Genomic DNA, 23863 nt, shown 5'->3' with positions numbered 1-23863 from the left:
ACGGGCCTCGGAGTCAGAAGGACCTGGGTTCTAATCCCGGCTCTGCCTCTTGTCTGCTGTGTGACCTTGGACAAGTCACTTAACATCTCTGTGCCTTAGTTATTTGTAAAATGGGGATTAGGACTGTGGGACATTCATTCATTCTGCACATGGTAAGCGCTCAATAAATATGATTGATGATGATAGAAGGATAAATGTCATGTCACAGGGAGATGGACTGTGTCCAATCTGATTAGCTTGTATCTACCCCAGCGCCTAGTACAGTGTCTGGCACATAGTAAGCACTAAACACATATTAAAAAAAAACTTCATTGAAATGTGAAATTTAATATCTTCAATGAACTATATCAATTTTTCAATACAGGTACAAGAATTTTCTAAGCGAATAGCATGGGAATCCTTACCATTTGAAGAATACTGTCTGGTAATAATTTTTACCCTGTTTATTCTACCTTTGGTGTATTTGTACAGTTAGAAATGTTTGTACAATATGAAATTTAGCACTGGTCTAGAAAAAGCAGGAGAGGAAATAGAAATGACTTGCTCTGAGAGCAGAAGCTGTATTTCTAAGTTAGGTGTAAACTTTTAAATGATTTGTACACTGGTGATGTCTGGAGTTCAGGCACGGCACTGTGGACATTTGCCAACATTTCCACCTGTGAGGCTACATTTACCATAGCAAATAACTCAATGAAATAATAATAATAATAATGGCATTTGTTAAGCGCTTACTATATGCAAAGCACTGTTCTAAGTGTTGGGGGGGATACAAGGTGATCAGGTTGTCTCACGTGGGTCTCACAATCTTAATCCCCATTTTACAGATGAGGGAACTGAGGCACAGAGAAGTTAAGTGACTTGCCTAAAGTCACACAGCTGACAATTGGTGGAGCCGGGATTTGAACCCTTGACCTCTGACTCCAAAGCCCGTGCTCTTCCCACTGAGCCACGCTGCTTCTCAATGCCCATCTTCCTTCAGTAATAAAGTTGTAACAATAGAGGAAGAAAGCAAATTACAAGCTATCATGAAATTAACAGCATTCTCTAGACTGTGAGCTCATTTTGAGCAGGGAATGTATCTTTATTGTTATATTGTCCTCTCCCAAACGCTTAGCATAGTGCTTTGCACACAGTAAGCACGCAATAAATACGATTGAATGAATCAATGAAGTGGTAGACTGTGAGCCCACTGTTGGGTAGGGACCGTCTCTATATGTTGCCAACGTGTACTTCCCAGGTGCTTAGTACAGTGCTCTGCACACAGTAAGCGCTCAATAAATACGATTGAATGAATGAATGAATGGTAGGGCTTGGTGACTGGGTTCTGAAGGGTTTCCATGAACAGACTGGCAGACATAACTTCTGTTGAATTGATTTGCTCTGAGGTAGCATGGCATAGCGGATAGAGCCTGGGGCCTAGGAGTGAGAAGGTCATGGGTTCTAATCCCGGGTCTGCCACCTGTCTGCCGTGTGACCTTGGGCAACTCCACTTCTCTGGTTCTCAGTGACGTCATCTGTAAAATGGGGATTGAGACTGTGAGCCCCATGTGGGACAGGGACTGTATCTAACCGGATTTCCTTGTATCCACGCCACCTGGCATATCATCATCATCAATCGTATTTATTGAGCGCTTACTGTGTGCACAGCACTGTACTAAGCGCTTGGGAAGTACAAATTGGCAACATCTAGAGACAGTCCCTACCCAACAGTGGGCTCACAGTCTAAAAGGGGGAGACAGAGAACAAAACCAAACATACTAACAAAATAAAATAAATAGAATAGATATGTACAAGTAAAATAAATAAATAAATAAATAGAGTAATCAATATGTACAAACATATATACATATATACAGGTGCTGTGGGGAAGGGAAGGAGGTAAGATGGGGGGATGGAGAGGGAGACGAGGGGGAGAGGATGGAAGGGGCTATATAGCAAGTGCTTAACAAATGCTATAATTTTATTATCATTATCTGCAGATTTTCTTGCCAATGAGCCCTTTCACCCTCTCACTGCCCTTTCCTCCCCTTGACCTACCCCTCCGCCCCCTCTTCTTAGAATCAATCAATCAATCAATCAATCGTATTTATTGAGCGCTTACTGTGTGCAGAGCTCTGTACTAAGCTCTTGGGAAGTACAAGTTGGCAACATATAGAGACAGTCCCTACCCAACAGCGGGCTCACAGTCTAAAAGGGGGAGACGGAGAACAAAACCAAACATACTAACAAAATAAAATAAATAGAATAGATATGTACAAGTAAAATAAATAAATAAATAGAACAACTGCCCAACTGTAATAGAACAACTGTTCAACCCAGTTAGAACAACTGTGGCCTAGCTTTCCTGCCTCTTCTCCCTTGTCCCGAGTCTCCCCACCTCAGCTTCCCCAAAGACTTTTTGTCTTTTTAAAAAACATTTGTATTTCTTAAACTTAGTGGCCATGTCCCTACTCCCCTTGCCTTCCTTGGTTTGCTGGTCCCAACCTCTAATGGAATATCATTCATTCAATTACTCATTAGTATTTATCGAACATCTGCTGCCTGCAGAGCATAATAATAATAATAATAACAGTATTTGTTAAGCGCTTACTATGTGTCAAGCATTGTTCTAAGTGCTGGGGTAGATACAAGCTAATCAGGTTGGACACAGTCCTGTCCCACATGGGGCTCACGGTCTTAATCCTGATTATTACAGACGAGGGAACTGAGGCACAGAGAAGTGAAGTGATTTCCCCAAGGTCACACAGCAGACAAGTGGTGGATCCGGGATTAGAAACCAGGGCCATATTCTCTCTACTAGGCCATGCTGTTTCTCAGGTAATTGTACTAAGCTCTGGGGAAGAATATAATGGAGGAAAAATTAGAACTGGCCCTGGGCCCTGACAGGGATTTGACCAACAATGAACACGTACACAAAACTGTTTCTTCTGACCCCTCACTGTGTTGCATCCAAACAGTTGGGGACTGTGGGAAGAATATCCCCTAATTCCTCAATAGCATTCTATCCAACATGTATAATGAAAACAAGCATTATAGAAGAATGATCTTATCCCCATGAATTTATTTTATCTATTTAATGACAATGTATGTATTGGGTTGCTAATTATTTTATTAAAAATTGAGTAGCAACTTGTCGCTGCAAAAAATCAGAAATTTCCCAGGACTTTGTTTTTTTCTGTTTGGCTATTTATTCCACTGAACCTAGAAATGGCAAACAAGTAGTCTCCTCTAGTTACTCTCATGAAGTCAAGAGGGGGTAAAACTAGCGAAGGTCTTAAAAGCTCCCTCCAGACTGCATATCTTCAAAAAAGAGACAGTTTTCTTTCTCTCTTTTTCTCTATCTCTCACTGTGTCTCTCTCTAGACTGTAAGCTCCTTCTGGGCAGAGAACATGGTTTTTTATGGTATTTGTTATGTGCTTACTCTAGGCCAGGCACTGTCATGGCAGAGTGGATAGAGCATGGGCCCGGGAGTAAGAAGGTCATGGTTCTAATCCTGACTCTGTCACTTGTCCGCTGTGTGATCTTGGGCAACTCACTTCACTTCTCTGGGCCTCAGTTACCTCATCTGAAAAATGTGGATTGAGACTATGAGCCCTACGTGCAACAGAGACTGTGTCCAACCCAATTTGTTTGTATGTGCCCCAGCATTTAGTACAGTGCCTGGAACATAGAAAACACTTAACAAATACCATTATTATTATTATTATTATTATTATTATTCTAATCGTTGGGAGAGATACAAGCTAATCAAGTTGAACACAGACCATGTCACCACAGGGCTCACAGTCTTAATTTCCATTTTACAGATGAGGTAACTGAGGCCCAGAGAAGTGAAGTGACTTGCCCAAGATCACACAGCAGACAAGTGGCAGAGCCAAGATTAGAACTCACAATCCTCTGACTCCAGGCAGCGTGGCTCAGTGAAAAGAGCCCGGGCTTGGGAGCCAGAGATCATGGGTTCTAATCCCGGCTCCGCCGCTTGTCAGCCGTATGACTTTGGGCAGGTCACTTAACTTCTCTGTGCCTCAGTCACCTCATCCGTAAAATGGGCATTAAGAATGTGAGCCCCACGTGGGACAACCTGATCACCTTGTATCCCGCTCAGTGCTTTGCACATAGTAAGCACTTAACAAATACCATCATTATTATTATTATCCACTATGCCATGCTGTTTTGTAATACAACTCTCCCAATCATTTAATACAGTGCAGAGCACACAGTAATAATAATAATAATAATGGCATTTATTAAGTGCTTACTATGTGCAAATCACTATTCTAAGTGCTGGGGAGGCTACAGAGTGATCAGGTTGTCCCACGTGGGGCTCACAGTCAATTCCCATTTTACAGATGAGGTAAATGAGGCACAGAGAAGTGAAGTGACTTGCCCAAAGTCACCCAGCTGACAATTGGTGGAACCGGGATTTGAACCCATGACCCCTGACTCCAAAGCCCACGCTCTTTCCATTGAGCCACACTGCTTCTCTAAGTAAGTGTTCAGTAAAGTCCATCGATTGAGCGAAGGCTCACTGATGTGAAATGCTTGGAACCGCAGAATGCCTTACTGGGAAAATCTCCATACAGTACTGATATACCCGAGGTCATGGGTTCGAATCCTGGCTCTGCCACATCTGCTGTGTGGCCTTGGGCAAGTCACTTCACTTCTCTGAGCCTCAGTGACCTCATCTGTAAAATGGGGATTACGACTGTGAGCCCCCCGTGGGACAACTTGATCACCTTGTATCTCCTCCTCAGTGCTTAGAACAGTGCTCTGCACATAGTAAGCGCTTAACAAATGCCATTATTATTATTATTATTATTATTATTATTATTATTATTATTATTATTATTATACCTGGTAGGCGTCAAGGAGACTACTAATAGAGGGACAGATTTCTGACATTCCCACGAAAAGGATGGTGGCAATACTACTGCAGTGGCCATTCCTGTAGAATGCTCTGAGGACGGGACAATTTGTCTTCATGGTTAAAGGAATTAGGATAAATGTGAAGGGTCCATTTTAAAATCCCTGCGATTCCAGGAGCTGAAGCAATTGCGAAGTGATCTCAACATGCTGGAGCAGAATTATCTGGCTACGAAGGAGAAACATCGAGGTTTACAGCTGCAAAACTACAGGCTCCAGTCCGCGTCTGTTGGAGTCTTCGATCCCGGAAGGTCAGAGTTATATCTCCTGGGAAGTAGAGCTACAGTGAATCCACAGCTATTTCAGTGGTTCGTGTCATCATCATCATCAATCGTATTTATTGAGCGCTTACTATGTGCAGAGAACTGTACTAAGCGCTTGGGAAGTAAAAATTGGCAACATATAGAGACAGTCCCTACCCAACAGTGGGCTCACAGTCTAAATGAATGAATGTCCACTTCATTACCAGGAGACGTGTACTCCCTTTTGGAGAACTTCTTTCTCACAGAAGTATCTGAAAGGAGTCTCAAATATAGAATGGAAAGTAGGAACCTGAGGAGAATAGAGGCTGGTGGGTGTTTTTCATCCTTACTTCTCTCTGTGATTCAGAGGGACAAAGACTTTTTTTTTTAACTTCAACTAGCTATGATGCCTGTGGTCAGACTATCCCATGATAGCATAAGAAAATTCATTTCATATCAATAGGCTCTCTGAAGTATATTTTAGGACTTGAAACATTTTATCAGAACAATAATTCTTACCGCAGTCATACATTACATTTCCTGACCGGGATCTTTTAACAAAATTAAATTTGACAATTGAACTTTTAGACTGTGAGCCCACTGTTGGGTAGGGACTGTCTCTATATGTTGCCAATTTGTACTTCCCAAGCGCTTACTACAGTGCTCTGCACATAGTAAGCGCTCAATAAATACAATTGATGATGATGATGATGATGATGATATTATTCAGAGTGTAAATTCCTTGTGGGCAGCAAAAATGCCTTAAACTTCTTGTGTAGTTTCCCAAGATCTTAATATACTGCACTAGACCCTGAGCTGATTGTGGGCAGAGAACGTATCTACCAACTCCGTTACTCTCCCACGTGCTTAGTACAGTGCCCTGCACACAGTGAGCATTCAATAAATTCAATTGATGATTGAAGTGCTTGGGAGAGTATTTTACTCTCCCAGGTGATTAGTACAGTGTCCTGCACACAGTGAGCATTCAATAAATTCAATTGATGATTGAAGTGCTTGGGAGAGTGCAACACAACACTATAACAGACACTTTCCCTGCCCACAGTGAGCTTACAGTTGGGACTGGGGGATACACTCAACCCATTTATCAATCAGTGGTATTTTCTGAGAGTTTTCTCTGGGCAAGGCATGGTAGGGAGAGTTCAGTAGAGCTGGTATTCTTGATAAATATAGATAACTGCCCTTGAGAGCTTAGCAGGAGATACAGACAAACAAATTCCACGTAGAGAAGAGCAACGGAGTTGAAAGATAGGAGAAGGAACAGAGTGAGTATCCCAGTAGTTAGCAGTAGTTGGAGGAATAGGATAAAGAGGTGGATTCAAGAAGGAAGGTTTTCTGGAGGGTGATTTTAAAAGGTCTTCGAAGGTGAAGAGTAGTGGTCCGATGGATGTGGAAGGAGGGCAAGCTTCAGGCAGGAGGGAGGAAATGAACAAGAGTTCAACTGAGAGCGATGGGAATGAGGCACGGTGGGTAGGTTGGATTGAGAGAAGGGAAGTGTGCAAGCTGGGTTGGAGGGAGTGCTCAGTACACGTCATTACTAATACTATTTAATATTTTAGCTATCAAAATATTTTGATATTATTAATTTGGTACTTGCATCCCTGAGGTAATTTGTCAAAGGGTCTATGTGGAAATAAGTATTTAAATAAAATTTGTTTGTCAGTGCTAACTAGAAAGCAAAAATTGTATCTTGATTTTCTATTTTGAAAGCTGTGCTTTCAATGTCCATTAAAAACACCCATTTATAATGCCACCTCATAGGAAAATCACGTTCATTTTCCTAAAATTCCAATGATTAAGGCCTGTTCTCTTCAAGGCAGGCATTTCTCCATCCTAACATGCCAGAGGCATTAAGAAATTCCATATTTGAATCTTAATTACCATGACATGACAGTCAATCAGCCAGTCAATCAGTGGTACTTACTGAATGCTTTCTGTGTGCCGAGCACAGCGTGGCTTAGTGGAAAGAGCACGGGTTTGGGAGTTGGAGGTCATGGGTTCTAATCCCGGCTCCATTTGTCAGCTGTGTGACTTTGGGCAAGTCACTTAACTTTTCTGGGCCTCAGTTACCTCATCTGTAAAATGGGGATAAAGACTGTGAGCCCCGTGTGGGACAACTGTGAGCCCCGTGTGGGACAACCTGATTACCTTGTATCTACCCCAGTGCTTAGAACAGTGTTTGGTACATATTAAGTGCTTAGTAAATATCATTACTGTTATTATGACTATTATTACAGGGACACAGAAATTATTATAAATTAGGAATATGTAAATACTATTACTACTACAGCTACTACTACTACTACTCCTAATAAAACTCACAATAATAATAATAGTAATAAGAGTGGTATTTGTTAAGCACTTCACTTAAGCCAGGCACTGTACTAAGCGCTGGGGTAAATACAAGATAATTGGGTTGGACACAGTCCCTGTTCCACAAAAGGCTCACAGTCTTAATCCCCATTTTCCAGATGAAGGAACTTGCCCAAGGTCTCACAGCAGATAACTGGAGGAGCTAGATTAGAACCGAGCGTGGCTCAATGGGAAGAGCCCGGTTTTTGGAGTCAGAGGTCATGGGTTCAAATCCCAGCTCCGCCAACTGTCAGCTGTGTGACTTTGGGCAAGTCACTTCACTTCTCTGGGCCTCAGTTACCTCATCTGTAAAATGGGGATTAAGACTGTGAGCCCCCCCCCCGGGACAACCCAATCACTTTGTAACCTCCGCAGCGCTTAGAACAGTGCTTTGCACATAATAAGTGCTTAATAAATGCCATTATTATAATTATTATTGTTAAATGAGATAAAATTAGATTAGAACCACATAAATGCTACAGGGCTGCGTATAGGGTGAATCTCAAGTGCTTAAAGGGTACAGATCTGAGTGTAAGGGCGATGCATTCATTAACATCATATATCAAAGAGTTAAAACAGTTAAGACAGCTCCCCTCTTGTGTGGTCCTCCTGCCCTGGGGAAGAACGAAGAGACTAGGAACATAAAATACCTCCTTCATCACCTATTTACAATAATAATAAATGACGATGGTATTTGTTAAGCGCCTACTGTGTGCCATGCACTGTTCTCAGCACTGGGGTAGATACAGAGTCATCCGTTTGTCCCACGTGGGGCTCACAGTCTTAATCCCCATTTTACAGATGAGGGAACTGAGGGACAGAGAGGTTAAGTAACTTGCCCAAAGTCACACAGCTGATAAATGGCGGAGCTGGGATTAGAACTCATGTCCTCTGACTCCCAAGCCCTAAGCCTTGCTGCTTCTGGTGGCAGCAAAAAAAATTCTTACTGAAGATGGGGACTTGAGAAGTGGAGCATATCAAACCCTGAGGCCTACGCAGTAACCTATTCCCTAAAATCTGATCCTCGTTCCTTTAAATACACACTCTTATTCATGGTAATACTACTACTAATAATAATAGTTATTATTTATTATTATTATTAATGGTATTTATTAAGTGCTTACTATGTGCAAAGCACTGTTCTAAGCCCTGGGGAATTTACAAGGTGATCAGGTTGTCCCACGGGGGGCTCACAGTCTTAATCCCCATTTTACAGATGAGGTAACTGAGGCACAGAGAATAATAATAATAATAATAAATAATAATAATAATAATAATAATAGCATTTATTATGCACTTACTATGTGCAGAGCACTGTTCTAAGCGCTGGGGAATTTCCAAGGCGATCAGGTTGTCCCACGGGGGGCTCACAGTCTTAATCCCCATTTTACAGATGAGATAACTGAGGCCCAGAGAAGTGAAGTGACTTGCCCAAAGTCACACAGCTGACAATTGGCAGAGCCGGGATTTGAACCCATGACCTCTGACTCCAAAGCCCGGGCTCTTTCCACTGAGCCACGCTGCTTCTCAAATATCATAGTTATGATATTTGCTAAAACCGTACCATGTGCCAAGCACTGTACTAAGCACTGGATTACAAATGAGATAATAATAATGGCATTTGTGAAGCGTTTACTATGTGCAAAGCACTGTTTTAAGCGCTGGGGGGATACAAGGTGATCAGGTTGTCCCACGCGGGGCTCACAGTCATCATCCCCATTTTACAGATGAGGTAACTGAGGCTCTGAGGATTTAAGTGACTTGCCCAAGGTCACACAGCAGACATGTGGCGGAGCCGGGATTCAATCAATCAATCAATCGTATTTATTGAGCGCTTACTGTGTGCAGAGCACTGTACTAAGCGCTTGGGAAGTACAAGTTGGCAACATATAGAGACGGTCCCTACCCAACAGTGGGCTCACGGTCTAGAAACTCACGACCTCTGACTCCAAAGCCCGTGCTCTTTCCACCGAGCCTCAGGTCAGACACTGTCCCTGTTCCACTGGGACCTAGTCTAAGACGGGGAGAGTATAGGTATTGAACTCCCATTTTACAGATTATGAAACAGAGGCATGGAGAAGTCAAGTGACTTTGTCCAAGGTCCCACACCAAGCAAATGTCAGCGTGGGGATTAGAATCCAGGTCCTCTGACTCTCACGCCCGCGCTCTTTCCATTCGGCTAACACTGCTTCTCACTGTGCACATTTATGTGAGCTGAGATATTCATTCATTCATTCAATTCATTCACTTGTATTTATTGCGCGCTTACTGTGTGCACAGCACTGTACTAAGCGCTTGGGAAGTACAAGTTGGCAACATATAGAGACGGTCCCTACCCAACAGCGGGCTCACAGTCTAGAAGGGGGAGACAGAGAACAAAACAAAACATATTAACAAAATAAAATAGAATATGTACAAGTAAAATAAATAGAGTAATAAATACGTACAAAAATATATATACATATATACAGGTGCTGTGGGGAAGGGAAGGAGGCAAGGCGGTATGTACGTTTAGCCATCTGAAACTGCAATTCCTAGAATACTGAACAGATATATCCAAGAGCAGTTCCTCAGCGGTGTTGATTAGGCATTTTTGGATTTTTTTTTAGAAAGCTTGAGGGTGAAATCTTTCAATTAGAAATGCAACTTGAAGATATCAGAGAAAAAATGGATCAAGACACGCGCAGTTTCACTCCCTCTTCACCTGTGGATCGTCCAATAGGTTCTCCGCTTTCCCTGGGTGACTCTGTGTCCTGTTCACCTGTTCTTGAGGTAACACAACAATTTACAGTCTTCAAATGATGACACCCTGTAATCCCCCTTTTTGTCTCCCCCTTTTAGACTGTGAGCCCACTGTTGGGTAGGGACTGTCTCTATATGTTGCCAATTTGTACTTCCCAAGCACTTAGTACAGTGCTCTGCACACAGTAAGCGCTCAATAAATACGATTGATGATGATGATTACACCCAGCAGGATCTCAATTCATGGAACCACTGGAGCCCCATTGTGCTTTCGTGAAAGTTTAACTTTCACTCGTGCTAAAAATTTCCTTGTTTAAAGCCAAACTACCTTAAATATATTGGAAATGATTTTTAAGTGTTGGCTAATTTAGGACTAAAGTGTTCAAAGGCCATGATAAAAATGTGTGAACTATTGCCCTTGAAAGGGAGAAATTCTTCCTCTTGGGAAAATAGTCAAGATTCTCATAAATTAGATTTTGCTTATGATCTCTTGGGACAGGTTTCCACTAGTAAAAATCCATGGCAGAACTGAGGAAATAATCCTGATGTTTCTGGTCAAATTCTTTTTTAATTGAATAGCCACATAATTTCTCATTGGGAGAGAGAAGGTGTCTACCAACTATTGATTTGAACTCTCCCAAGCACGTAGCACAGTACCCTGCACCCAGTAAGTGCCCCAAAATATGATTATTTATGAAAATTTATTTTTTCCCTAAAACTGGGTGATTATGACCTCAATTCTCCACTCCATTTGGTATTGGAGGCCTGGCCCGAATCATCAGTTTTGCTCTTTCTTTTTCTCACAAACTTCTACTGCTCAATTAGTTACGCTCTCCAGAAGACCATATTCTACTTCTGACTTCATCTGCCCTAGGTATTTCTCTTAGGCTACTATTTTCCATTCATTCACTCATTCAATCGTATTTATTGAACACTTACTGTGTGCAGAGCACTGCCAATCAGGATCATTTAAAGTCCAATAAGTGGTGCCTGTTGCAAATAAAACTCCCATTCTTGGAGGGTTTTCCTGGTTAACTAGGACTACTGTGATCATTCTGTACAGAATACAAGAGAAGAGAGCCTTACTGGTCACACAGAGAGGGCTGAACAGGAAACAAATGGGAACCAAAAAGAGAAGGGACAGAGTGAAAGCGACGAGAGCGAGATCGCTCCAGCAAAGTCCGAGGGCTGTTGTTTCCCAGATGACATTCATGAGCTCTACCCACAGATGTAAGTATTTTCACTTCAACTAAACTGAGATTATGCTTGGGGAGTCAGTTGCTCAGATACTATTTCCGGAGCACTTAAAAGATACGGCTGAAAAGGTGAAATTTTCATTTTACAAATCAAGGATGGTCAACAAATCGATAGGATTTACTGTGCTCTCCCAAGCACACAATAAGTACAAAATAAATATCATTATTGATAGATTCAGGGCTTACCGTGTGAAGAGCACTGAATTCTACCTGTCAATCGAGAAGCAGCACGGCCCAGTGGATAGAGTATGAGCTTGGGAGTCAGAAGGTCATGGGTTTTAATCCCTGGCCCGTCCCTTGTCTGCTGTGTGACCTTGGATGAGTCACTTTACTTCTCTCAGTTCCCTCCTTTGTAAAATTTGGATTAAGACTGTGAGCACTGAATGGGAAAGGGACCGGGTCCGACCCATTTATCTTGCATCTACCCCAGTGCTTAGAATAGCGCCTAGCACACAGTAAGTGCTTAACAAATACCTTAATTATCTGAGCATTTTCTGTGTGCACAGCACTGTACTCAATCATTTATTGAGCACTTTCTACGTGCAGAGCACTGTACTAAGATATAGGGAAGGCTAGAACAAGTTTGTGCTTTTTTTAAAGACACCAGTCTAAATTCTAGTCCCGAAGTTTGGTAATATGGAAATTCGGAACACATTTAAAGGCTGTTTTTAACATATTGAATTGGCAAAAATGCCCAGGCACATAAATACACCAGAAGAGCTAGAAAAGAAATCCAATGGAGAAGCAGCATGGCCTAGTGGACAGAGCACAATCCTAGGAGTCAAAGGATTTGGATTCTAATCCTGCTCCCCCCCTTGCCTGCTGTGTGTCCTTAGACAAATCACTTAATTTCCCTGTGCTTCCGTTTCCTCGTCTGTGAAACAGGGATTCAACACCTGCTCTTCCTCCTACTTAGACTGTCGGCCCCACATGGGACAGAAAGGTCTGATCAAGAGCCCGGGCTTTGGAGTCACAGGTCATGGGTTCAAATCCCGGTTCCACCAGTTGTCAGCTGTGTGACTTTGGGCAAGTCACTTCACTCCTCTGTGCCTCAGTTCCCTCGTCTGTAAAATGGGGATTAAGACTGTGAACCCTCTGTGGGACAACCTGATCACCTTGTAACCTCCCCAGTGCTTAGAATCAATCAATCAATCATATTTATTGAGCGCTAACTGTGTGCAGAGCACTGTACTAAGTGCTTTGCACACAGTAAGCACTTAGTCATCATTATCATCATCAATCATATTTATTGAGCGCTTACTATGTGCAGAGCACTGTACTAAGCGCTTGGGAAGTACAAATTGGCAACATATAGAGACAGTCCCTACCCAACAGTGGGCTCACAGTCTAAAAGGGGGAGACAGAGAACAAAACCAAACATACTAACAAAATAAAATAAATAGAATAGATAAGTACAAATAAAATAAATAAATAAATAGAGTAATAAATATGTACAAACATATATGCATATATACAGTTGCTGTGGGGAAGGGAAGGAGGTAAGATGGGGGGGATGGAGAGGGGGACGAGGGGGAGAGGAAGGAAGCTTAATAAACACACATCAATAAATACACAGCTTAATAAATGCCATCATCATTATTATGATTTATTTTTATTTATTCGGAATGTGGCTCTGGTCAGGATCAGAGTTGGCCCAAGCACATCCAGCAGGGAGTGTTTCCAGTCACTCGCACTGTGTGCCCTAGTTCATGCACAGAATCTGTCCGTGGGGCAGCATTCTAGTGTCCTTAGTTGGCAAACACTGTGTTTTCATGCGACTTAAATTATCGGAACACTCAATTCTGTTACAATGTGTGTGTTTTTAATCTGCACTTTGGCTGCAGACCGTTAGAGGATATTCTTCTAACGTCGCGAGCCTGTTTGGGCTTAGCAGATGAAATTGGCATCCAAGGAAAGCATTTGGTCTCTTCCAGAAGACTAAATTCTGGTCACCCATCCTTACCACTCAATAGTACTTGTAACTTGCCAATTTATACTTCCCAAGCGCTTAGTACAGTGCTCTGCACACCGTAAGCGCTCAATAAATACGATTGAATGAATGAATGAATGAATGGGCTCAGTGTGCCTCATCCGCAAAGAAACTGCATGTGTGCAGAATGAGGTTTTGCCAGAATGGAACTTGGACGTTAAAGGAAAACTGCTGTCTTCATAATAATAATAATAATGGCATTTATTAAGCGCTTACTATGTGCAAAGCACTGTTCTAAGTGCTGGGGAGGTTACAAGGTGATCAGGTTGTCTCAAGGGGGGCTCACAGTCTTCATCCCCATTTTACAGATGAGGTAACTGATGCTCAGAGAAGTTAAGTGACTTGCCCAAGGTCACACAGCAGATGTGGCAGAGTCGGGATTTGAACCCGTGACCTCTGATTCCAAAGCCCGGGCTCTTTCCACTGAGCCACGCTGCTTCTCCAGTAATTTGGAGGAACAGATCTAGTCCTGGAGTTGGGAGTTATGTTGGTTTAGAGGAGTGCTATTAACAAACCTGGTTAATTAACACAGCCAAATTGTGCTTTCCAAGCGCTTAGTACAGTGCTCTGCACACACAGTAAGCGCTCAATAAATACGACTGAATGAATGAATCCCCCTTTTAGACTGTGAGCCCACTGTTGAGTAGGGACTGTCTCTATATGTTGCCAACTTGTACTTCCCAAGTGCTTAGAACAGTGCTCTGCACACAGTAAGCGCTCAATAAATATGATTGATGATGATGATGGTGATGAATGAAAACCTACAGTATTTGTCCACTGCCACACCACCAAGAAGAATCTGAGGGAGTGTTCTTCAGCTGCCGAGGGTGGGGGAGCTGAGTGGAGAAGCAGCGTGGCTCAGTGGAAAGAGCCCAGGCTTTGGAGTCAGAGGTCATGGGTTCAAATCCCGGCTCCACCAAGTGTCAGCTGTGTGACTTTAGGCAAGTCACTTCACTTCTCTGGGCCTCAGTTACCTCATCTGTAAAATGCGGATTAAGACTGCGAGCCCCCCTGTGGGACAACCTGATCACCTTGTATCCCCCCCAGTGCTTAGAACAGTGATTTGCACATAGTAAGTGCTTAACAAATACCAACATTATTATTATTATTATTATTATTATTATGAAAGGGAAAAAGAAAGTAGATTAGAATACCTGCTTCCTCTCCAATCTTCACCCCAATAAACGCTCTGGGCCCCATAATGTCTTCCATTTCAGGGAAGGAAAGCTCTGTAGTGTGATTTAACTTTACCTTCCAGGGGCCACTAACGGAGAGGCCTTCTAGAGCAGCAATTCAGAGCTTTCCAATCGAGCCTGAACATAAGTAGAAACGGATTTGAAAATCAATCAATCGTATTTATTGAGCGCTTACTGTGTGCAGAACACTGTGCTAAGCGCTTGGGAAGTCCAAGTTGGCAACATATAGAGACAGTCCCTACCCAACAGTGGGCTCACAGTCTAAAAGGGGGAGACAGAGAACCAAACCAAACATACTAACAAAATAAAATAAATAGAATAGAAAAATAGTCATAAATAAAATAGTAAGTGCTTAAGAAATACCATAAAAATAAGCCCTGCCCACTATCAATCAATCAATCGTATTTATTGAGCACTTACTGTGTGAAGAGCACGGTACTAAGCGCTTGGGAAGTACAAGTTGGCAACATATAGAGATGGTCCCTACCCAACAGTGGGCTCACAGTCTAAAAGAGGGAGACAGAGGACAAAACCAGACATACTAACAAAATAAAATAAATAGAATAGATATGGACAAGTAAAATAAATAAATAAATAGAGTAATAAATATGTAAATCAAAACTACTTTTCTGTTAGCTATTTAGGGTTACCGCCGAGAGTCACTGCTATCAATGAAGACTTTTTGGAATCGAATCCGGGCGAGACAAGTGAACTCGTGGAGAAGAACTCATCGGATGGCATGGTAACAGACTGGGATTTGGGGATGGAGCCTGTTTAGACTTCCCTTTTATCCCCAATTGTCATTTAATTTGTTCCTGGAGGTGCACACGACGTTAGCGGAAGCAAGAACACTCATCTGTTTTCATACCAGCTCCTTCATTAGGGGACCACCATGGGTTTAATGTCTATATGTATATATATATGTTGCCAACTTGTACTTCCCAAGCGCTTAGTCCAGTGCTCTGCACACAGTAAGCGCTCAATAAATACGATTGATTGATTGATATATGTTTGTACGTATTTATTACTCCATTCATTCATTCATTCAATCGCATTTATTGAGCGCTTACTGTGTGCAGAGCACTGTACTAAGCGCTTGGAAAGTACAAATTGGCAACATATAGAGACGGTCCCTACCCAACAGTGGGCTCACAGTCTAGAAGGGGGATGTGGACATTCAAAGCAATTTTTGAGAAGGAAACAAATAATACTTGGAAAGAGCCTGGGCTTCGGAGTCAGCGGTCATGGGTTCAAATCCCAGCTCTGCCGCCTGTCAGCTGGGTGATGGTGACCTTGGGCGAGTCACTTAGCTTCTCTGTGCCTCAGTTACCTCATCTGTAAAAATGGGGATTAAGACGGGGAGCCCCATGTGGGACAACCTCATCACGCTGCATCCTCCCCAGCGCTTAGAACAGTGCTTTGCACATAGTAAGTGCTTAACAAATGCCATCATTTTACTTGTACATATCTATTTTATTTTGTTAATATGTTTTGTTTTGTTCTCTGTCTCCCCCTTCCAGACTGTGAGCCCACTGTTGGGTAGGGACCGTCTCTATATGTTGCCAACTTGTACTTCCCAAGCGCTTAGTACAGTGCTCTGCACACAGTAAGTGCTCAATAAATACGATTGATTGATTGATTGATAGTGGGCAGGGCTTATTTTTATGGTATTTCTTAAGCACTTACTATTTTATTTATTACTATTTTTATTTTATTTTATTTACAGCACTTTACGTACCAAGCGCTGGCGTAGATACAACCTAATCTGGTTGGACACAGTTCTTGTCTCATATAGTGGGCACAGTCTTAACCCCCATTTTACAGATGAAATAATTGAGGCACAGAGCAGCACAGGGATTACAACCCAGGTCTTTCTGATGCCCAGGCTGGTGGTCTATCTACTAGGCGATGTTAGAGAAGCAACGTGGCTTGGTGGAAAGAGCACATGCTTGGAAGTCAATCAATCAATCAGTCGTATTTATTTTATTTATGTATTTATTTTTAAATAATATTTGTTAAGCGCTTACTATGTGCAAAGCACTGTTCTAAGCGCTGGGGAGGTTACAAGGTGGGATCAGGTTGTCCCACGGGGGCTCACATGTACTGTGTGCAGAGCACTGTACTAAGCGCTTGGGAAGTACAAGTTGGGAGTCAAAGGTCCCGGGTTCTAATCCCACCTCTGCCACTTGTCAGCTGGGTGACTTTGGGCAAGTCTTCTCTGTACCTCAGTTACCTCATCTGGAAAATGGGGATTAAGACCGTGTGTCCCACACAGAACAACCGGATGACTTTGTATCTACCCCAGTGCTTGGCACATAGTAAGCACTTAAATACCATTGTTATCATTACTCTCAGGGATTCCCAGAGTTTAAACACACGTCGCCACCACTACTTTTTTAGGAAATCAGGGAGCGTTACCAGGAGATTGATAAAATAAAAATAGTAATAAATAAAATAGTAAGTGCTTAAGGAATACCATATCAGGGAGGCCAACGGCACGAACTGGAAAACCCGGGAGGGGAATCCCTACCTCCTTTTTGCAAAACTGAAGAATCAGGCTTGTATCCTTTCCATCTGCAATAACCAGAGGACGAGGACAATTTGCCCCAAGCTGCAGGTGGAATAAAATTTACTGCAGAGGAAAAGAGGAGAGGCAGTGATAGCTAGATGAGTCAATCCGTCTCCACACTCCTCCAGAAAATCGTGGAGCAGAGGGAGTCAGTGTCATCTAAAACAGTCTCTGCTTGCTTTGTTTCCGCAGCGTTTCCCCCTGGAAGCCGAGGAGGGTTCGGGAAGGGTGAAAGCGACTGAGCCATGTGTGCGAAATCAAGATTGTACCTCACCCCCAGGAGCCCTCGAAAGGTAAGGGGTTGCAGCTGAATCACTAGAAGGGGCAGAACATTTAAAATCAATCAATCAATCGTATTTATTGAGCGCTTACTGTGTGCAGAGCACTGGACTAAGCGCTTGGGAAGTACAAGTTGGCAAGCATCAGGATGAAGGAGCCCGGGCAACAGCCACGGGGGGTTTCAAAATGCCGTACGGTCCAAACGTTTACCGGGATTGTTCAACTTTAAAATGAAATAGAAGTTTATTTGAAAATGCCTATAAAAGTAATTTCATTGTCCCCTAAGCCCCAACTGTAGCCTTAAGGTAAGCTTTAGTACAGTGCCTGGCCAAACGTTTACCGGGATTGTTCAACTTTAAAATGAAATAAAAGTTTACTTGAAAATGCATATAACAGTAATTTCATTGTCCCCTAAGCCTCAACTGTAGCCTTAAGGTAAGCTTTAGTTCAGTGCCTGGCACATAGTTAAGCGCTTAACAAATACCATCATTATCATTATTACTTTAAATTTATTGATTTTTTTTTCCTTTACTCACCTTGCACATACTTCCACCTTGGATTCATTTGACCTTTCCTATTACACCCCCAAACTCTGTTCATTCATTCAATCGGATTTATTGAGCACTTACTATGTGCAGAGCACTGTACTAAGCGCTTGGAAAGTACAAGTCGGCAACATGTGTTCTTGCCCCACACTCTATTCACTCAACCAATCCTATTTATTGAGCACCCAGACCATTCATTCATTCATTTAATCGTATTTATTGAGTGCTTACTGTGTGCAGAGCACTGTACTAATCAATCAATCAATCAATCAATCGTATTTATTGAGCACTTACTGTGTTCAGGGCACTGTACTAATCAATCAATCAATCAATCGTATTTATTGAGCACTTACTGTGTGCAGAGCACTGTACTAAGCACTTGGGAAGTACAAGTTGGCAACATAGAGAGACAGTCCCTACCCAACAGCGGGCTCACAGTCTAGAAGGGGATCAGGTATTTATTGAGCGCTTACTCTGTGTACAGCATTGTACTAAGCGCTTGGGAAGTCCAAGTTGGCAACATATAGAGCCGGTCCCTACCCAACAGCGGGCTCACGCTCTAGAAGGGGGAGACATTCATTCATTCAGTCATATTTATTGAGCGCTTACGGTGTGCAGAGCACTGTACTAAGCTCTTGGGAAGTCCAAGTGGGCAACATCTAGAGCCGGTCCCTACCCAACAGTGGGTTCACGGTCTAGAAGGGGGAGACATTCATTCATTCAGTCGTATTTATTGAGCGCTTACTGTGTGCAGAGCACTGTACTAAGCGCTTGGGAAGCCCAACTGGGCAACATCTAGAGCCGGTCCCTACCCAGTAGCGGGCTCCCAGTCTAGAAGGGGGAGACGGACAATGAAACAAAACATATTCACAAAATAAACTAAATGTAATAGCAAATATGCTCCCAGGCTTTGTCCCCATTTCCCAGGTGCGGTGACTGAGGACCAGAGTGGTGAAGTGACTGGTTGTGGGGCCACCTTGGGCCTTCCAAGCGCTTAGCCCAGTGCCCTGCACACAGTGGGCGCTCAGTACATAGGATGGAAGGACTGATTGGGGTCCGGTCAGTGCTGGTCAACTCCGGTGCTATACCTGAACCTAGCCCAGGTGACTTTTTTTCATTTTTAACCTTGTCCCACAGTGACTGCTCCTGCTGTACATCTCCCCCTCTAGACTGTCAGTTCGTTGTGTTGTACTCTCTGTTGTACTCTCCTGAGTGCTTAGTACAGTGCTCTGCACACAGTAAGTGCTCAATAAATACTACTGATGATGATACCTACCCCCGGAGCCCTTGTGGAAGGCAGGGATTTGTTGTTTCTTTACAATATTCAACTTCAGTTCTAGAAAACAGGGGCAAAGATGACTGCTATTCTGGGTCTTCTGTGTTGCTCTGTTCCATCCTCTTGTGATCCAAGCGCTTAGTACAGTGCTGTGCACACAGTAAGCGCTCAATAAATATGATTGAATGAATGAATACTGCGAAGGCATAGGAAGACACCTAAAACTAGTCTTCCATCTTCTAGACTGTGAGCCCGCTATGAGGTAGGGACCGTCTCTATATGTTGCCAATTTGTACTTCTCAAGCGCCTAGTACAGTGCTCTGCACACAGTAAGCACCCAATAAATACGATTGAATGAATGAATGAATGAATGAATAATATCCCTGGACTGTGTCTCAAGAGCTGGGATCAATCTACCTAATTAATAGCCCTTAAAAGATCACTGCTGTGAAGTCTAGGTTCTCAACCTACAGGAGTCTGCCTCTACCTAAACCATGCTTTGCACATAGTAAGCACTTAATAAATGCCATTATATTATTATTATTATTATTATTATTATTATTGTGGATTTGTTAGAAGATCTTCCTTTTTTTCCAGTGAGTTGAGTAGATTAATTTTTGAGAATGAGAAGCAGCGTGGCTCAGTGGAAAGAACCTGGGATTGGGAGTCAGAGGATACGGGTTCTAATCTCGATTTGGCCATTTATGAGCTGTGTGACTTTGGGCAAGTCACTTCTCTAAGTTACCTCATTTGTAAAATGGGGATTAAGACGGTGAGCCCCACGTGGGACAACCTGATTGCCTTGTATCTCTCCCGGCGCTTAGAACAGTGCTTGGCACATAGTAAGAGCTTAAATACCATCATCATTATTACTATTGTAATGATTACAGTGTCTCGTTAGGACTGTGTTCTTATGCATTTAATAAAATGTGAATAGATTGCATTGAAGCAGGACGGGAGATTTCCTTAGAGTATATCCTGCCTTTACTGAACTGAACATGAAATTAGAATGCCTTTCATTTATATAATAACTTCTGTGATACTGTGAAAGCTTGTGGGTTTTCTTCCATCGTCTAGGAACCCAAAAAAGGAGCTTAAAGTGGGCCACAGGAAACCAAAATCCAGAGGGGTTCCAATTCTCATCCAAGGAAAAGCAATGAATCTAGATTTAGCAGATGACGCCTTTGGTAAGTTCAGCTGGGCTGGATAAATGATTTTTCAGTCTTTCAGGAGCTATGAAACCCTATTAAGCTGTTCCCTTTAACTCCAACCTATGAAACCCTATTAAGCTGTTCCCTGAAACTCCAACCTACCCCTTACATCTAAGAGGAGTATTGCTGTCAAAGGATGCATATTTTGTCAATAGAAAGCTTTATAAGAAACGTATTGAATGTTAAAATAAGAATTGTGAAATACTTACGGAGCCAATAAAGTTATGGCCAAATTTTCCGTGGCAACCGGTGGTGGTAATGGCCAAGACCTAAAGGTGACACGGACATAACAGAAAGTCACTGGCCTGGAATGCCATGAATAGGGGGATCTATGACTCATAATTTGAAAAATAATGGTAATTATGGTGTTCGCTAAGCACTTGGTATGTGCTGAGCACTGTACTAAATGCTTTTAGACTGTGAGCCCACTGTTGGGTAGGGACTGTCTCTATATGTTGCCAATTTGTACTTCCCAAGCGCTTAGTACAGTGCTCTGCACACAGTAAGCGCTCAATAAATACGATTGATGATGATGCTGGAGTTGATAAAAGATAATCAGGTTAGACACAGCCCTATACCACATGAGGCTCACAAGGAAGAGGGAATAGGATGTAATCCCCATTCTATAAGTGAGGAAACTGAACCACATAATAGTATGTTATTTGTCAAGTGCTTACCGTGTGTCAGGCACTGTACTAAGCGCTGGGGTAGATACAAGATAATCAGGTTGGACCCAATCCATGTCCTTCATGGGGCTAGACAGTCTTAATCCCCATTTTACGGATAAGGTAACTGAGGCACAAAGACATTAAAGGCCTTACCTAAGGTCAACAGCAGACAAGTGGCGGAGCTGGAATTAGAACCCAGATGCCCTGACTCCCAGGGCCAAACTCTTTCCAGTACTTTTCATGTTTTAAAAGATGATGTTGAAATATTGCTACTATTGAATTGCAGTGCGGACAGTGTTACACCCTCCATGCTTCTGATTTTACCTCTGCAACCTTTGCTCTATTAGTATATTCCCCCTATTTACCACTGCCCTCTTAACAAGATCCTTTCAGGAAGTTGCATAAATGGTTCATTGCCCATTGTTTATTTATGTGCCAGACAGTCACATAAAAGTACTTTGATCTTGCACTGTTCTCTGTATCCCTTGAAGGCTTCAAGTTGGTATCATAATTTAAAAAAATCTTTTGGGGTTCGGTAGTGGATCCAGGAGATAAAATGCACGTCGCCCCTTTCTAAAACGATGCCAACTGGGGCACGTTATTTCCCTCCTCTTCAAAAAAATCTCCAATAGCTCCCGGACATCGGTTTCAGTTTTCCACTAACTGGCTCTCTTTTTCTCATCAATCAATCAATCGTATTGAGTGCTTACTATATGCAGAGCACTTCTTGGGAGAGTACAATATAACAGAGTTGGTTGACATGTTCGCTGTCCGCAGCGAGTTTAAGGTCCACAGGGAGAGACAGTCATTAATATTTGTAAATAAATTCCAGATATCTACTTAGGTGGGGGTCAATAAAGGGTGCAAATTCAAGTCACGGGCAGCGCAGAAGGGAGTGGGAGAAGACGAGAGGGCTCAGGGAAGACCTCTTGGAGGAGAAATAATTTAATAAGGTTTCAATAAGCCTTCAATAAGGCTTTGAAGATGGGGAGAGTGATCGTCAGTCGGATGTGAAGAAGGAGGGCGTTCCAGGCCGGAGGCAGGGCGTAGGCCAGAGGTCGGCGGAGAGATAGACAAGGTCAAGGTACAGTGAGTAGGTTGGCATTCGAAGAGTAAAATGTGCGGGCTGAGAGCAACAAGATAATGTAGGAGAGGGGCAAAGTGATAGAGTGAGGGCCTTAAAGTTGGTGGTAAGGAGTTTCTGTTGGAGGCGGAGGTGGATGGACAATCACTGGAGGTCCTTGAGGAGTGGGAAAACATGGACCGCGTGTTTTTGTAGAAAAGTGATCCGGGCAGCAGAGTGAAGTATGACTGGAGTGGGGAGAGACAGGAGGCAGGGAGGGCAACAAGGAGACTGAAGCAGTAATCAAGGCGGAAAACGACGAGTCTTGGATAAGCTATCTGCTGCTTTCTCCTGCTACACTCCAGCTTGTGCCTTCTGTTCCTCCAAAACAAATATCTTAATCACCCCCCACACTCTTGACTTTCCTGCTTCTGACTCATTACTCACACCTCTCAACTTTACCAAACCGTGTCCCGCCCCTCCGTCAAAACGCTCCGACAACCCTGCCTTTTGATCGATCAACCAAATTCCAATTCCAGCTCCGCCAATTGTCAGCTGTGTGACTTTGGGCAAGTCACTTCACTTCTCTATGCCGCAGTTACCTCATCTGTAAAATGGGGATTAAGACTGTGAGCCCCCCGTGGGACAACCTGATCACCTTGTAACCTCCCCAGTGCTTAGAACAGTGCTTTGCACATAGTAAGCACTTAAGAAATGTCATTATTATTATTATGAGGTAGCTGAGGCCCAGAGAAGTGAAGTCATTTGCATAGAGGAGCAGCATGGCTTAGTGGAAAGAGCCCGGGCTTTGGAGTCAGAGGTCATGGGTTCAAATCCCGCTCCGCCAATTGTCGACAGCTGTGTGACTTTGGGCAAGTCACTTCACTTCTCTGTGCCTCAGTTCCCTCATCTGTAAAATGGGGATCAATCAATCAATCAATCAATTGTATTTATTGAGCACTTACTGTGTGCAGAGCACTGTACTAAGCGCTTGGGAAGTACAAGTTGGCAACAACAGTCCCTACCCAACAGTGGGCTCACAGTCTAGAAGGGGGAGACAGAGAACAAAACCAAACATATTAACAAAATAAAATAAATAGAATAGATATGGACAAGTAAAATAAATAAATAAATAAGACTGTGAGCCCCCTGTGGGACAACTTGATCACCTTGTAACCTCCCCAGTGCTTAGAACAGTGCCTTGCACATAGTAAGTGCTTAATAAATGCCATCATTATTATTATTATTTGCCCAAGGTCACACAGTAGACATATGGCGGAGCCGGGATTAGAACCCAGGTCCTTCGGACTCCTAGAATAACACCAGGGTTAAGGGCTTGTGGGACAGGAAGGATGATGGTGCTGCCTGTAGTGATGGGAAAATCAGGGGGAGGACAGGGTTAGGGTGGGAAGACAAGGAGTTCTGTTTAGGACGTGTTAAGGTGGAGGTATCAGTAGTATATCCGAGTGGAGGTGTCTTGAAGGCAGGAGGAAATGTGAGATTGCAGAGAGGGAGAGAGATCAGGGCTGGAG

At 42.9% G+C, this 23863-nt stretch overlaps 1 protein-coding gene across 1 annotated transcript in view; it reads left to right on the top strand.

Moving 5' to 3' along the window:
• AKNAD1 (AKNA domain containing 1) overlaps positions 1-23863 on the top strand; it is a 56259-nt gene that overhangs the window by 4188 nt on the left and 28208 nt on the right. Inside the window, exons 6-12 of the mRNA XM_038745423.1 lie at positions 365-424; positions 5042-5175; positions 10146-10308; positions 11342-11508; positions 15357-15462; positions 17482-17582; positions 20467-20576. Of these exons, the coding sequence (XP_038601351.1) occupies positions 365-424; positions 5042-5175; positions 10146-10308; positions 11342-11508; positions 15357-15462; positions 17482-17582; positions 20467-20576 (841 nt within the window). The remainder of the gene's footprint in view (positions 1-364; positions 425-5041; positions 5176-10145; positions 10309-11341; positions 11509-15356; positions 15463-17481; positions 17583-20466; positions 20577-23863) is intronic.

Source organism: Tachyglossus aculeatus, chromosome 4, assembly GCF_015852505.1.
Source record: "Tachyglossus aculeatus isolate mTacAcu1 chromosome 4, mTacAcu1.pri, whole genome shotgun sequence".
Classification (NCBI taxonomy): domain Eukaryota; kingdom Metazoa; phylum Chordata; class Mammalia; order Monotremata; family Tachyglossidae; genus Tachyglossus; species Tachyglossus aculeatus.
Note: the sequence above shows the minus strand (reverse complement) of the source record. Positions and strands in the feature narration are given on the sequence as shown.